This window comes from Pseudorasbora parva, chromosome 22 (assembly GCF_024679245.1).
Source record: "Pseudorasbora parva isolate DD20220531a chromosome 22, ASM2467924v1, whole genome shotgun sequence".
NCBI classification, from domain to species: domain Eukaryota; kingdom Metazoa; phylum Chordata; class Actinopteri; order Cypriniformes; family Gobionidae; genus Pseudorasbora; species Pseudorasbora parva.
The window spans coordinates 40,726,068-40,743,453 of NC_090193.1; the positions used below are offsets into that span (position 1 = coordinate 40,726,068).

Here is a 17,386-nt window from a genome sequence, read left to right on the forward strand (position 1 = left end):
AATCATAATTCATGTTAAAGGAACATTCCCTTTTTTAGAAAATACGTTTATTTTCCACGTCCCTTAGAGTTAAGCGGTTGAGTTTTACCGTTTTTTAACCCATTCAGCCGATCTCTGGCGGCAGCACTTTTAGCATAGCTTAGCATACATCATTGAATCGGATTAGACCATTAGCATCGCGCTCAAGACTAATAAGTCTTTGAAGATAATATTTTTCCATTTTAAAACTTTACTATACTGTAGTTACATCGTATACTAAGACCAACGGAAAATGAAAAGTTTAGATTTTTAGGCCGATTATAGAGAGGAACTATTCTCTCATTCCTGCGTAATAATCAGGGAACTTTGCTGCCATACCAAAAACGCACCTTTTCATTTTCCGTTGGTCTTAGTACACGATATAACTACAGAAGAGTCAGGTTTTAAATAGGAAAATATAGTGAAAGTCTTCTAATGGTCTAATCTGATTCAATGATGTATGCTAAGCTATGCTAAAAGTGCCGGCAGATACAGAGAGCGGCTGAATGGGTTAAAAAACAGTAAAACTCACCTGTTTAACTCTAAGGGTCTTAGAAAATAAGCCTATTTTTTAAAGTGGAGTGTTCCTTTAATGAGTTTAATGCAGACAGCGGATGATGAGGGGTCAGAGTTTAGTTCCCATGATGAGCAGGTTTGCCGGAAGCCCTTCCACTTTAAGCACCTGGAAGATGTTCAGGGTCTCCAGGAAGTCAAACATTCTCCTGTCGTTTGATCTGAACTCGCTGAAAACTCCTTTAGACCCTGAGGAAACACATCCAGATATTTACACGACGTGTTAATATTAACTGAGAACTGACAATAATGTAAAATGTGTACCTTGAAGGCAATGTCTGCCATATGCATAAATGTAAATGTCAAGCCTTCTTCGTCGGGCTGGGCGATATCTTTTTTTTCCCGATATCTCGATATTGTCAACATTTTTACGATATTCGATGTATATCTCAATATGTTTGCAATTGCTTTTAAATTCAATTTATATATATTTCTTTTGCCCCCCATTAAAAACAACAAAAACTATTTAGATTAACCAAATTAAATACAAAGTGTTTACATTTACTGAACAGGTTGGGATGCAACTCTTAAATCATGATACGAGAAATTTAATATTTTTTTATAATTACAATCTAGATTTTTATAATGATCTTTTTTTTATTACATTTTTTATAAGCAAAACATGCAAATTGCAAACAATATGACAAAAACAGTGCTTTATTTTCAGCTACAGTGGGTCTATTAAACAGAAATCGTCAAGAAATAAATTAAATATATAATATATATAATATAAAAACTGCTGTCTTCACTCTATGAAGTAACTATAGGCTACACCGATTCTTCATATATATATTAAAGTTGTTTCCCCAAGCATTGGGTGGTTTTCTATTTTTCATTGTTGTTTGATTAACATTAAATCACACCAACTTCATTGTAACACACAATTTCTCACTCAACTCTGTGTGTGTTCACTAAAGACACACACTACTGTGTTTACCTGAAAACTCGCAGGACGTGCATGTTTACATTTGTTTGACCATTGAAACCCAATAATCAACGGAAGTAATGAATCGCGATCGTGTTGTCTGAAAGGCGCGTGTGTGTGTGTGTGTGTGTGTGGTCAGAGTCCGGCTCGAGCACATCCCGCGCCGTGCTTTTATTTCCGCGCGTGCATGTTTTTGTTAGCCTAGTAATCTAGACGCACCCTAGCGGCAGCAAATCTAATCTGCCCGCAAGTGTCGTCTAGGAGCTCTCAATACCCTTCTGAGCTGTGTTCCTCACAATCTGGACGGGCCAATCACATCGTGTGTAGAGTCGGTGGGCGGGGCCATAATGACGACGGCCGAGTTGCGTTTGCGTGCTTCTAGTAAACACAGAAACTGGCGAACGGCGGTCTGTCGAATCAGCTTTGACCGTGACTCTGGAAGACTTGAGTTCAGCTTTTCTCTGAGAAAAGAACAAAGAACGGCACTAAAGTCATTCTGAAGAAGGGAAGATGTGTTCTGAGTTTAGCCGACCGGATACGGTGAATGTTTAATCCGTCAGCTCTGCTTCATCTTCGTTGCTCTGGTTGGTTGTAGCGCTATCCTATCGCGTGCAGAGGGAGTTTGACAGACAGCCGTTTATCCGCCCCTCAGATTGAGCCGTCAGTGGAGAGTTTCCAGACCAAACATCTTGATGTGGCTCTGGCTCGTCAGGCTATGTTTTTGTTGCTTTCTTTGTCATGCGCTGCGCGTATATATTTAACTCTTCTAATGTTTGGTGAACTGTGGAAGCAGAGCTCTGCGTGGTAACTGAGGCTAATTGACTAGTCGTCCAATGCTCTGCCATGACGCTTTCAGCTTGACGTCGACCAGTGTTGCCAAGTCCGCAGTTTTACCGCGGAATTGGGCTACTTTAACACCGTGGCCGCGTGCTGTTTTTCATGTCCTGGGGTCGAAGTGACACCAATTATGTAATATTTAGCGGCGGAAATGCTCAATTTAGCAGGGAACCCTGCCAAAAAAACATATTTTACCCCCCGGAATGCATTTTTTTGACCAGGGAACCCCTAAAAACGCAATTGGGCGGGTTTTGTTGTGAAAACCTGGCAACCCTGACACCGACTAGTCTCTGGCCTATAGAGGGCGCAACAGGAGAAGCCATTTCCTGACACGCCGGCTCAGTTTTGAACAGTTAAAAATGACAAATAACTGCATCCTCCGAGAGCTCTCCACATGACATGTTTGATTACCATCTGGTGCTCAACATTGATCTGGAGAATGCACGCTTAATTATTGTACACGCAAGTTAATCATCGCGCTAAACTAATGCGTGCTGCATGCAACACACACACACACACACATAGCCGATCGCACACCTCACACAAAACCATTCAGTAGCGCAGTAATGTATTGTTAAAACTGTTCTGTGATTTATCAATAAAATAGCTTAGAAACTGAAAAGTTCTAGCACATATTTCTTGATAACTAAAACTCACAGCTTCACTATTAGTAGAGACGCTGGCAGGTGGAGTTAATTCACACACACTCACTCACTAATGCCTTCATATACATGTGATCGTTATTGTGCTACTTTATCTGTATCTTATTCAGAACGAGCAGAAATCTGAGAGAAATATAACGACCATAAGAGAAAAGAGCTGTTACTGAAGCTGTGATGAAGGATTAATAACCTCATGGGCAGCGCTGTGTCATAAGCCATAGCTGTAAAACTGTGTTCGCGTCTCGGCTCGAGGCTCAGGATTATTTGTTGAATGGCGACGTCGACTTTCATCACATAAATGTCGACTTTAAAAAAATCGGAAGTCGTTCAACTCCTACTGGTAACGTTTTTTAAAATTTGATTCATGTTGTATTTGAAGTATTCGATATTCACGATATTTTCAAATTTTACATCGTCATCAAAATTATTGCGATATTATCGCTAATATTCGATATATATCGCCCGGCCCTACTTCCTCGTGCCAAACCTTTACCTGTGTGTGAACTCACCTGCGTCTCTGAGCGCGGACAACACCTGCAGAATCAGCCGCTTCGCCGCCTCGTGATCGGGGACTTTACAGTGGATCTGAAGGGCCAGAACTGATGGGAAATCCTGGAGCATCGTCTCTGGATACTGGAGGAACGACAAACAACACAACGTCACAATACTCCTCATTTAAATCATTAATATGCAGGGCGGGGCCTGGTTACACTGCAAAAATGCTCTTCTTACTCAGTATTTCTGTCTTGTTTCTCGTCCAAACATCTAAACATTCTTAAAACAAGAAGTATTTACTAGACAAGCAAAAGTAATTGTCTTGTTTTGGGAAAAATAACTCAAGATTAAGATTAAGATTATTTTTCTCACCCCATTGGCAGATTATTTATCTTATTTTAAGCAAAAACTCTCTTCATTTTGATTTTTTTCCCCCCCAAAACAAGACAATTACTTTTGCTTGTCTAGTAGATGTTTCTTAATGTAAGAATATTTAGATATTTTGACTAGAAATAAGACAAAAATACTGAGTAAGAAAAGCATGTTTTGCAGTGTAGAAACTGGCTGTTATGGTAAAGATTTAACATCTGATGACAGATGGGCGGGGCATTTCCCAAGCACCAATCACAGCACACTGCTCCAGCCGACCAATCAGAGCACAGAGTGCTTTTCAGAAGGAGGAGCTTAATAGAGACTAGTTACTGATGGACTGGGAAGAGAGGAGCCGCAACAATGGAGAATATGAGGAAATAATCAAGATTCAAAGAGGAAAACCTGCTCTAGTAGAGCCAGAAAGACTTTGAAGGTTAATCTAGGCGTCACCTGAGCTTTAGTCATGGCCGTCTTTGCATCACTGAGGGCAAAAGCGTAACCGCAAACTCCCGATGCATCATCTAATATGAGGCTGCAATTCTGCGATGGCGTGACCTGACCCTCCACCAGCCTGATGGAGAAACAAAGCATCAGTGAGCAAACCTTAGCTTTGTTTGAGCCGGAACATAACCAGAACAACCAGAATAACCAGAAACTCACCGGTCGCCAACCAGCTCCACCTTCTGCTGCGTCTCCGTCTGCATCTCTTTAAAGATCTTCATCACCTCCGGCTGAAAGACAAACCCTTTCAGTTTCCTTTGACTTACCCTAACAGTCAAACGATTGTTTGGAAAGAGTCTCTTCTGCTCACCAAACATTATGAAAATTATGTCTCTCCCTCATGTGGTTGGACACCCGTCAGACCTTCGCTCATCTTCAGAACACAGATGAAGATATTTTAGTGTAAAGCTGAGAAAGGCTTCAGATAGGCCTCCATTTGCATTCAGTCCACTCCGGTGGATAAAGTCGTTATTTAGATTTTTCCGCACAATAACTATTCTCGTCGCATTGTAAAGTGATTGTGCAGCCGCTGTAGTGAGATGGGCTGTGTGTCGATGTGTTTAGGGCCTTTATGGGTCTTGTGAGTGGGAATGGACTGAATGCCAATGGAGGCCTTTCTGAAGCCTTTCTCAGCTTTACACTAAAATATCTTCATCTGTGTTCTGAAGATGAGCGAAGGTCTGACGGGTGTCCAACCACATGAGGGAGAGACATTAATGAAATAATCTCATTTTTGGGTGAACTAACCCTTTAACAATACAGTACAATCATTTGACCTGTAGTGTAAGTCAACGGGAACAGAAAAACCTCAACACTCTTCAAACTTAAGTCACACAGGTTTTGACCACAAGCAGGTCAGTAAATGATGACTGTTTTGTGTGTACTGTCCCTTTAAGAGCGCAGTCACCTGATCTTTAGGAGTGCCGGGCCGGATGGTGTACACGCGTGTGGCGGGAGGACTGCGGAACAGATCGCGGATCCCATGTGACGGCAGCATCCTCTAAACATCAGGAGGAACACAAGCATCATCAGGACCCCACGCTCCAATCGCAGGTCAAAGGTCAGTACAGGAGCATACCTGGAATTCTCCCGACAAAGCACCTCTGAAACCCCACGGCTCCGGGTCGTCACTCAAAGCCAGCGCAGGATGAGGCGTCCGACCTCCTGCACAACACAACAGCAGACGCTTCGTTACCGCTCATTTAACGAATTCAAATCTTAAATATTATGGCAAATGTTAAAACGGCTTGCCACACAAATATTACAAGTTATGGCAAATATTTAAAATGCTTGCCATACAAATGTTAAAAATGATGGTAAATGTTATGGCAAATGGCAACTGCCACACACACCCAGTGTTTTGACGTAGGCTTTGGCCATGGTGACGCCGCTCTTGATGTCACAGATGTAATTGTAAAGGTCGTAGAGGATGATCCTGTTGGGCACATTGGACAGTCTGTTGAACATCTGGACCACAGCCCCGCACATCTCGTCAAACTTCTCGGCTCTCCGTCGCCATTCTTTACCCTGCAACGTGACACACATTACATTTATGCGTTTGAAAGACGCTTGCATTGAATTCAATGAGTGCGTTTACTCTGTTTGTGCAGAGAGAGAGGCTGAACAGATGCAGGTAATTCCCACATCTCTCTCTCTCTAGATAATTCACTAGAGACTTGGTTTAAAGTAAGTGTTCTGGACCTCATCAGGCTCTGACCTGCTCAGACTCGTCGGCCGCGGCGCTGCAGTGTGAGCGCAGCCAGTGCAGGTCCTGGAGCATGATGAGCCCAGCCGGCCCGTGCTCATACGGCAGATAGAAGAGCTCCGCCAGCAGCCTCAGGTCCGACAGCTCCAGAGGCTCCGCCGTGTAAAGCTGGTTCTCTTTGGGTCCGGGCACATAACCATCCGTCTGCATCGGCTCATCCTCGTCACGTTTACAGCGGCCGCGAGAGCCTGAGGGTCATCAATGCACATTTCACCAACAATGAAGGTCAGACGACGTTTGTTTAGCATTAAAGGGATAGTTGAAATGAGTCTGATGTTGATCTGCTGACCTCCAGGCCATCATAGGTGTGTGTGTTTCTTCAGGAGAACACTAATGAAGATTTTTAACTCAACCGTTGCTCGTATAATGCGTGTCAATGGGGTGTACTAATGTATTAATTAGGTCATATTTATTTATATAAACTAGCCAAATCAAACTACCCAATTTAAATTTTGTTGCAGTATTGTCCTGTTTAACACTGTGAAGCTGCTTCGAAACAATCGTCATTGTAAAAGCGCGATATAAATAAAGCTGATTGATTGTATTTCTATGAGAGTAAAACACACACACACACACACAAATCCATATTAAACCCTGCGGCTCGTGGAGACACACTGATGTCTTAAGCAGGGCCGGCTCTAGCTCTTTGGTTGCCCTAGGCGAGATGGAGTTTTGCGCGCCCCCGCCCCGCCCCGCCCCGCCCCACTCACTTTTACCGTCTCTAACCGTGCGTTCACACCGCCGCCGGCGAGAGCGTCAAAATTTGCTCTTGCCGCCCTGACAACGACGCTGTGGAAAGCTCCGCGGACGCGCTGCCGCTCTGCGATCGAATGTTTTTTCTTTTTTTAAACTGTATTTAAAGAGGCCGCAAATCAAACAAGCATGTTGATGGATATACTGACCACAAGTAGGGTATAAATTAACTTCATGAAATCGTTTAAATGTGAAAGTAAGAATTAATTGCACACCCGCTGAACAACGAGCGCTCTAGCGCCTGTAAAATAGTGTTGCACGACTTCTTAACAAATTACACATCACTATGAATGATCTTGTCATAAATGATAGAGAAACCCGCACAGCAATGATCAACCTCTCCTACAAATTGCTTGGGAGCTAATGTGGTCGGAACCAAAGTTTACAGGCCGGCGTTATCTGGATTTCTCTCAAGCGGAGCACTTCTACATTCTGACTGGTTGCCGCCTGTTGCCGCCGAACCGCGTCATAGCTCATTACCATAAAGTTGAGCTGATTTCAACTCTCCTCGACGCCCAAGACGCGCCGCGCCACTCTCGCCGGAGCTCGCCGCACGGCTCCCATTGAAAATGAATGACTTCCGGCCAGCTTGCCGCTCTCGCCGCCGGCGGTGTGAACGCACAGTAATTCAGCACGTGTGTGTTTACCTAGGCCTACCCCTAACCGAGAAGCACTTATTATTAAACACGTTAGACGCTTTATTTCCACTTTTCTAATATTTTCTCACTTTTTATTGAAAATAAATGCCTTTCCGATCTGATATGTGATGGGAAAAGGCAGAATCGAACCTCTGATCGATATGCGTCAACTTGATGACATGCGCCTTACCCCTACACTACAGCCCCTGTAGAGAACACGGTGATTTCCGTAATTTTGTCTATCCCAATCAATCTTTGAGTAGCCTAAAACACAGCATATTTGTGTTTAATGTAAATAATATGGCATCTATCGTTACTCCAGTAAAAAATAAAAAAAAACTAGAGGCCCCACTTTTTATTTGCTCCCGACGCCCATGTAGATTGCATACTTTTCATAACTAACGTGCATACTTCATCCATATTTATAACGAACTGGACTTTTGATATTTAAATGACATCCATGTAGGTTATTGTAGATTATTGTCAGTGAAGTTATGTTTGCAATATGCAGTAATACGTAGAAAACTAGCAAGTGATAGCTTAGTGACAATATTAATAATATTAATAAAATAAATATTAGTTGATAATACTAAGTAATTTTATTTTGTTTGACAAAGTATTGGCTGAGATAAGAAGACTAACCTCTATCCTGGGCTTTCTTTCGATTTTCTTCCTTTCTTTTTTTCTCTTTTTCCGTCCCTGTGCGTGGTTAAGACGCCTCATTTTTGATGAACGCGCACAATGAGCACTTGCCTGACCTAACGCCTGAACTCATAATCAATAATCACCATCAATTCAACCTAATAATCTGGATGATAAGTAATTAAACGTGTGGCTGAGGGGGCGCCCTATGATGATCATGTTTAATGAACATTATGTTGTATTTCGCTTGTTCCGATGCTATGCTTAAGGGAAGTGATGGGCGGCACTAGAGCGCGCTCGCGCCCCTAACACAATTGTCGCCCTAGGCATCCGCCTAGCTCGCCTATAGCAAACGCCGGCCCTGGTCTTAAGACACGAAACGATCGCTTTCTGCCAGAAACACAACAGTATTTGTGTTATTTTACCTCATATCAGACGAATCTCATCTAGTGTTCCCAGCGCCATTACTTCTGGCGAGTGAGGTCAAAATACCGGCGCGATCATAGATATATTTACATAGAGCCCTTATTAGTGTCTGCGCGGATCGGTCGAATGAGGCATCTATGTAAATACAGTGGGGATCGAAAGTTTGGGTACCCCAAGTATTAATGTGCATAAAGAAGCCAAGAAAAGATGGAAAAATCTCCAAAAGGCATCAAATGACAGATTAGACATCCTTATAATATATATAAAAAAGTTTGATTTTATTTCCATCATTTACACTTTCAAAATAACAGAAAACAAAAAAATGGTGTCTGCAAAAGTTTGGAAACCGTGCAGAGTTAATGCCTTGTACTGCCCCCTACGGAAAGAAGAGGCCTGAAGGTGTCATGGATTGTTCTCAATCATCGTCTGGATAGACCAGGTGATGTCCATCTCAAAGGTTTTAAGTGCCCACTGTATATCTATGATCGCGCCGGTATTTTGACCTCACTCACTGGTTTTATGTCCAGTTAAAATGGTTGAGTTAAAAATCTTCATGTGTGTTCTCCTGAAGAAACACACACACCTATGATGGCCTGGGGGTCAGCAGATCAACACCAGGCTCGTTTCTGGCTGGACTATCCCTTTAAGAAAATGAAGACTAATAAGAAATGGGTGTTCATCAAACTTTGCTACCTGTACAGTAGAAGAATCGGTGTAACGTGACAAGAGAAAGTTTAAGGTAGAAAAACTCCAACACCCATAATGCACTGGGTCTGTCGCGTCCAAGGCCACGCCCACCAGTTGCTTTAATAGGAAATACCTCCTAGCAAACTTTGTCATAATGATCTCGTCTTGTATTGTTCCTGGAACACGTCTTCTAAATAAAAGAGCCAATCAGCACTGCAGCTGCGTCCGAAAATGTAATACTATATAGTATGCGAAAAACAGTATGCCAATACACCAATCAGGCATAACATTATGACCAGTGAATAACACTGATGATCTCTTCATCTCCTGTTAGTGGATGGGATATATTAGGCAGCAAGTGAACATTTAGTCCTCAGAGTTGATGTGTGTGAAGCAGGAGAAATGGGCAAGCGTAAGGATTTGAGCGAGTTTGGCCAGATTGTGACGGCTAGACGACTGGGTCAGAGCATCTCCAAAACTGCAGCTCTTGTGGGCTGTTCCCGGTCTGCAGTGGTCAGTATCTATCAAAAGTGCTCCAAGGAAGGACCAGTGGAGAACCGGCCACAGGGTCATGGGCGGCCAAGGCTCATTGATGACCGTGGGGAGCGAAGGCTGGCCCGTGGGGTCCGATCAAACAGACGAGCTACTGGAGCTTTTTTTTTTTACGTTGAAGAAAATTCAAAAGTGATGTTTTACATTTATTTAAAGTAATGTAAATGTTAGTCTTAGTTACCGATAGCAACTGTGTGACACATGATGATAGAGATCAGACTAGACTTTACCGTCAGGTTGATCAGCTCTACCAAACTCCACCAGCCAGTCTGTGAGCGCAAGCTGCAAAGCCTCATGGGGGTTGTAGTCCTGATCATCTCCATCTGTGGAGCGACGACATCAATACATATTTTCTTAAAAATCAAATCAAAAGGAAGTGAGTTTTTGCTTAAAACAGGCTAAATGATCTGCCAATGGGGTGAGAAAAATAATCTTGTTTCTGTTTGGGACGGAAACAACAAACAAGATTTCAATCAGAAATAAGATTATTTTTCTAGACAGAATTACTGAGTAAGAAGAGCATTTTTTGCAGTCTCCATCTCAACCCGAACAAACTTTGCCATCTTTACCCATAGGAACGTCCTTCTGTCCGCAGCTGGACTTGCACCATGTGGCCAGCGTGTGAATGGCCACAAAGTTGGGCTCAAATTCACAGTTTGGGTTGGTGAGGACACCTCTGAGTTTGGGGATGAGCTCAGTGGGCCGGTTCTTGAAGGGTCCCAGGAAGAGTCTCTGCGGGTCGTAGTCGTTGGCGTGGATATTGTCCCAGATGACCGGCGGTCTCCTCAGAACGGCAGAAACCTCCTCTATAGACGACACACTGATGTCCTGAGACACCACCTTCGGCCCTGAGGTGGCAAAAGCAAATTATACACATCAAAAATGGCCAGAGGTGGACAGTAACTAAGAACATTTATGTGAGTACTTAAGTACATTTACTCGAGTACTGAGTACTTTACTTGAGCACATTTACTTGAGTACTTTACTTAAGTACATTTACTTGAGTACTTTACTTAAGTACATTTACTTGAGTACTTTACTTAAGTACATTTACTTGAGTACTTTACTTAAGTACATTTACTTGAGTACATTTACTTGAGTACATTTACTTGAGTACTTTACTTAAGTACATTTACTTGAGTACATTTACTTGAGTACTTTACTTAAGTACATTTACTTGAGTACTTTACTTAAGTACATTTACTTGAGTACATTTACTTGAGTACTTTACTTAAGTACATTTACTTGAGTACTTTACTTAAGTACATTTACTTGAGTACATTTACTTGAGTACTTTACTTAAGTACATTTACTTGAGTACATTTACTTGAGTACTTTTCTTAAGTACATTTACTTGAGTACTTTACTTATGACTTTAACTTCACTACATTTGAAAGAAAATATCATACTTTTTACTCTAAACACTACATTTCTATCAAGATCCTCAAAGTCGAAACTCATTTATGTAGCTGCTCTGAAAGCCAGGGGATGATTTTTTCTTCTTTAAAAGTTTTTGTTGTTGTTGAGAGTAATCAGTAATCACTCTTGTAGTGTCATGTGATGTTTCCCAATAATTTTTGAACACTGATCAGTTTATAGCAAAATGGAAGAAGACCGTTCCTCGGCACAGTGTGTGCACTCATGGCCATACTTAGAAAGTGTGTTTCAGTTTTCTGAAAAGATTGAAGATTAGTTCATTTGGCTTGTAGTCTTGATGCATGTCTCATGAAATGTAAACGTCTGGGAGAAAGAGAAGCATGAATAATTGTGAGAATATCAGATGTGTATCAGTGTATCGGATCCGTGCATTCGGCCTTAAAGTGACAGCGCTTTATAAAGAGCTTTGTAACTTTAGTATTTAAATGAGTTTAAGTTAGTCGTATGCTAGAAAGATGGAGCATCACTAACTGGCTTAAACCGTGATGGCATAATGTGCATTTATATAATGCAACAATAATAATTAAAAGAAAATGTGCTTAAGTACTTTTAAAAACAAATACTTCTGTACTTTTACTTAAGTAAAAATCTGTTTTTAGAGCTTTGACTTGTAACGGAGTAATATCTGATCAGCAGTACTGCTACTTGTACTCAGGTAATAGAGTTGTGTAGTTTGTCCACCTCTGAGGCTCATATTTGTGTAGTTTGTCAGGTGAGGATGTCACCTGTCCAGAGGATGTCGATGCCAGCGTTGAGCTTCTCTCCGACCGTGTTCAGATACGCCGACAGCGGGACACTCGGGGAGCAGAACGCAGCGCAGTAATCTGAAGAACAATCAATGCAGCTCAACACTTATGCAGGACGAAATATGGTATAATTCACACATGTGCTTCAGTGATGATAGTCCATATGTTTGCAGATAGTCTGGACATGTTTGGCTAATGTAATGCTAACATGCAACAATGTTATTTTAGTTTTATTCATAATTTGAATTAGCTTTAGTTTAGTTTTCTCGTTAATTAAGGCCTTTGGTCATGTGCTTTTGTCAATTTATTATGTCATATTGCTATTTAGGTTTAATTACTTTTTGTTTTAGTTGTTTATTTATGTTAATTTTATTTATTTGTATTTTTACATTAAAAAATCTTATTATTTATTTATTTGAGTTAATTTTTTTAAACATTTATTAAGATTTGATTTATTATTATTTATTTATTTGAGTTAATGAAACATTTTACGTTTATTAATTTTATTTATTATTAATCTATTTTAGTTAATTTCATTTTTTACATTTATTCAGATTTTGTTTATAATTATTTATTTTAGTTGATTTTATTAATTTTTTTTAATGTTTATTAAGATTTTATTTATTATTATTAATTTACAATATTTATTATAGTCATTCAACAAACCTAATTTAGCTTACTGCCAAGGCAACATTTCTAATTTTCGTTTACTTTAAGTTTTTTAACTTATATTTATATTTTATTTCTGCTTAATTTCAATGAACAGAAATGTTAATTTAATAGTTAATGTTAATAGTTTCAGCTTTAAATAATAACCCTGATGTGTGATATATTATAGCCATTTATTTTACTTAGGTTTATTTGTTACTTAAATAATTATTATTATTATTATTATTATTATTTGAATGTTTTGTATGCACATTTCACTTATAGGATAAAGAAAGTTTTACCTTACCTTAAATTATGGTTATTTAAGAGAAGAACAGTGTTATTTTACTGTCATTGATATACTACTATGTTTTCAGTTAGATTATATATTTTCTGTTTTCATTTTTAGTTAAAGTTTTAGTAATTTTATTGCTGTTTTTTGTCTATATAGATTTTAGATTATTGAGTTTGATTTATTTTAGTCATTCAGCTTAAACTAACCAAACATGAGAAATGTTGTCAACTATCTGAAATAAGATCAGTGCAGGTTTATAACCTTGGATTGAGTTGTGTTTGTTTCAGCAGTGTGTGAGGATGATGAGTGTGTGAGGATGATGAGTGTGTGTGTGTGTGTGTGTGTGTGTGTGTGTGTGTGTGTTACCTGTGGGGCAGAAGAGGAAGGTCTGCGGCTGGTCCAGGTGCAGAAACACCTGATTGGTGACAGACACCTGAGCCTCAGCGAATGAGCCGAAAGCTTCTTTATCTGCAGGACACATTTCTGTCTCGATGTCGTCAAACAGCAGCGCGAACGACCGGCAGCCAAACCCACACACCTGCCCGGGACACACACAAGCACATTACTGTATATACATATATCTTATAAAATATAAGATGCTTGTTTAAAGGCTCAATATATAACATTTTTGTATTCAAATATCCCCAAACCACTAAATGGATGCATGTAAACCTTTTGTAGGAGACTCCATAAATAGCATATTAGGGGCGGTTTAGATAATAACCAAGCGGCTCTTCGCCCAGTTTCTGTTGAAGCCAATATGGAAGTGACTTAAACTGCAATTCCTCGACTGGCCACTAGGGACCGGCTCCAGTGAGTGACAGGGGATAGCCATTTATCCGCCGTCTATAGTAGTCATTGCGTCACCTAAGCTCCGCCCACATCCCGCCTCTTTGCCCATTTTCTGTTCTCCGGGAGTGACGCGCGATGACAAGATGGCGACGGTCAGCTTGACTCTCCCTTACGCTTCAGAACGGCTCTTCAGAATGTTTGACAAAATACCAACTGTGTTTTATCTGTTCTGGTCTTTTCTCTTCAAGACTTTTTGTTTTGGTGATTTTTACTGGATGTAGCTCAGTTGTCCTCAATCACATTCAAAGCCCAATATTAATAAATAAACTAATTTTAAATAAGTATTAATAAATAAATTAGTGATATCAACGCATAACGTCACATTAAACTAATCTTATCACATTTTTATATCCACCTTCTATTATTTTTAGTATGTTGAGTATTTTCTATTTTGTTTTGGTATTTTAGTTTTATTATATTTATTATGTGGCATCGTATAATTACGTCAGAATCCTATGTCACGGACACTCTGGCCATGTTTTTTTACAGTCTGTGATGATAACAGAAGTTTGCACCTGGCTGAGTTTCCTCTTGAGCGCCGCCACCTCTTTAGGGTTTGAGAAGGTGATGTCCAGCCCGGGGGACAGGGCGTAGATGAACTCCACATTATGCTCCTTCGCAGCAGAAATCAGAGTCATAAGTTGATCTGTAACACACAATCGAGGACACAATCTTGCTGGAATACTGAATGTATATCGTGTTGAATAAAAGCGCAGAATATTTCCATTATATATAGGTCACCTGCTTCCTCCAGGGAATACAGGTCTCTCCAGTACATCCTGTGCTTGTAGTCATCCTTCGGAGCGTATAGATACGCATTCAAGCCCCATTTCTGCTCCCTATGCAGACAATAACACACACACACACACACACAGTGAGATAAATGAGCCGATAACACAAGATGACATCTGATAAGGGGTTTATTCACCTCCTGAAGAGCTCTTTCCTCTGGCTCATAGTCCACGGCCTCCCATAAAACCCTGCCGTACACAAAGGTCACTTCATACACGATCGCACCATGCTTCAATAAAGCTTATAATGTATCATACTCTATAAATTGTTTATATGCATTTCTTTTATTTGTGACCTCGAGCTCGACACCAGTCATAAACTCACGGTATATCTGTGGCGATAGCCAACAATACATTATAAGGGTCAAAATTATCCATTTTTCTCTTAGGCAAAAAATCATAAGGATATTAAGATCATGCTCCATGTAAATGTCCAACCGTGAATATATCATAAATGTATTATTAGTAGTGATATGCATTGGTAAGGACTTCTTCTGGACAACTTTAAAAGAAGATTTCCTCAATATTTTGATTTTTTTGCACCCTCAGGTTCCAGATTGTCAAATAGTTTGGCTAAATATTGTCCTGCGCTGCAAAAAATGCTCTTCTTATTTAGTATTTTTGTCTTGTTTCCAGTCCAAATATCTAAATATTCTTAAATCAAGATGCATTTACTAAATGACACAAGATATTTTTTCTTGTTTTCTGGGGAAAAATATCTAAATGAAGAGTTTTTGCTTAAAACAGGCAAAATGATCTGCCAATGGGGTGAGAGAAATAATCTGATTTCTGATTGGGACGGAAACAAGATTATTTCTCTCACCTCATTGGCAGATCATTTTGCCTGTTTTAAGCAAAAACTCACTTCATTTAGATTTTATTTTCAACAAAACAAGAACAAATATCTCATCGTTTTACTGATCTAGTAAATGCATCTTGATTTAAGAATTATTAGATATTTAGACTGGAAACAAGACAAAAAAGAGCATTTTTTTGCAGTGTAATAAACCATAAATCAATGGAAAGATTATTTATTCAGCTTTTAGGTGATGTATAACTCTCAATTTAAAAAAGAAAAGACCCTTATGACTGGTTTTGTGGTCGAGGTTCACATATCACCTTCTACATCATTATAATAATAATAATAATACAAGTGGTACATTCTGGGTATTATTATTATTAGTGTACATTTAAAAAAAACACATCTCATTAAATTAACATCAATTATTTATGTTTCTATCAGTTATGTTTATATTAAATCATGTGTGGCTCACCCTCGACTACTCCACTCAGGAAGATCTTGGATGTCTTGGACATGATTTCTGGATTAGCAGCAGATCGATATAAGATGATCACTCAGATGTTCGTGCTCTTTGATGGATCTCAGCGCGCTCGGTGATTTTTCTGGATCTGTGGACACACACTCAGCTGGTCGGATTAATGTTTATGTTTATAATCTCTCCACTTCCTTATTGTACGCGTGGTCACCGTCGCGCATGCGCGCTTCCTCAGCTGTCAGATAAACCCCGCCCACACGGGCCTAACCCCGCCCTTCGCCGCCGCTTTCTGCAGCAGTTTGAGGTATTCCGCACAAATACACGATTAAACTCATTAAAACCATTAGATAATGCTTATATATGAAGTATTTGCCTTCATAAATGCTTGGAAATAGCTAACTGAAGTAAACAAAGGTGAATTTAAGTTAATAATCTTGCTTTAGTTTGAGTGTTTGTTTGTTTTTCGTCATCTCACAAACTTAAAACTGATAATTTGATCAGAAAACATTTATTCCTCCTTTCTTCATAGAATATTCCAAACTAAACATGTTTTCTTGTAAATCTTGTTTTAACTGATAACAAATTTACTTTTTTTTTTGGTTCCTCAATGACGTGACAATTTCGGCGGGAAAGCATCAGATTCAGGACAAACTCAGTAAGTATTTATATTTTAATAATTTTGTTTTTTTGGCTATTATTTGCTTCAAGTTGCACAAATCTGGTCATGTTTGACAAAATACCAAGTGTCTATGTTTGTTCTCTTTTCTCTTCAAGACTTTTTGTTTTGTGATTTTTATGAACTCAGTTATCCGTAATCACATATAAAGCTCAATATTAAAAAATAAACTCATTTAAATAAGTATTAATAAATAAATTATAGTGATTTCAATGCATAACTTCACATTAAACTTGTATTATCAATTTTTTATTTCCAACTTCTATTATTTTTAGTATGCTGAGCATTTTCTATTTTTTGTTATTTTAGTTTTATTATATTTATTATGTGGCACATCATAATCGTATAATTACGTTAACTAGTATAATTAATTTAACCCCATAACTCTAACCATCCTGCTAGTGGGACACTTGGCGCTGTTATATATTTTAGTAATAATCATAAATTAGGTGTCCTTTGAAAGCTTAACTCAAAAATCGTCCTGTGAAGACCATTGGACATAGCGTTACCATGGAAACGGTACTTTAAAATCTTTTAGCAGGCTCCTCCCCCCCAGTGGGCGGTGTCATGTTTCATATTACAAAATGTATTTTAACATTTTATAAATATGTTTTTGCCAATTTTGACAAAATGCATCGTCGGAAAGTTCTGAGCCTCAAGGTTCCCTATTTGGCGACTGTTTTGTGAAGTTGTGACAAATTTTTGAAAAATGGCGTTGAATATGGCCGTCACCTGGTGGCTATTTTTTGGTATAGCGCCTAAACAAAATCCCATAGGAACCTACATTTTTGTGATATCAACTTCAAATTGGGAACACA

The 17,386-nt window shown here is 39.4% G+C and overlaps 1 protein-coding gene and 1 long non-coding RNA gene across 3 annotated transcripts; one reads left to right on the plus strand and one right to left on the minus strand.

Moving 5' to 3' along the window:
* Positions 1–585: 585 nt before the first annotated feature.
* On the minus strand, positions 586–16,111 carry ogal (O-GlcNAcase like). Of its 2 annotated transcripts, XM_067430866.1 has the most exons (16): positions 15,890–16,111; positions 14,753–14,804; positions 14,566–14,663; positions 14,340–14,470; positions 13,339–13,510; positions 12,009–12,107; positions 10,416–10,694; positions 10,077–10,169; positions 6,101–6,336; positions 5,736–5,910; positions 5,462–5,547; positions 5,291–5,383; positions 4,543–4,613; positions 4,333–4,453; positions 3,525–3,648; positions 586–780 (listed from the first exon to the last, which is right to left on the minus strand). In XM_067430866.1, the coding sequence occupies exons 1-16, from the start codon at positions 15,930–15,932 to the stop codon at positions 644–646; spliced, it is 2,010 nt and encodes a 669-aa protein (XP_067286967.1). In that variant the 5' UTR covers positions 15,933–16,111; the 3' UTR covers positions 586–643. The 2 variants fall into 2 exon arrangements, with proteins under 2 accessions (XP_067286967.1, XP_067286968.1); XM_067430867.1 differs by lacking the exon at positions 14,753–14,804 and having other exon boundaries at positions 15,890–16,110.
* Positions 10,631–13,279, plus strand: LOC137057811 (uncharacterized). The gene is made up of 3 exons (XR_010900509.1): positions 10,631–10,763; positions 11,988–12,154; positions 13,263–13,279. It is a non-coding gene; the product is annotated as an uncharacterized lncRNA (long non-coding RNA).
* Positions 16,112–17,386: the final 1,275 nt, after the last annotated feature.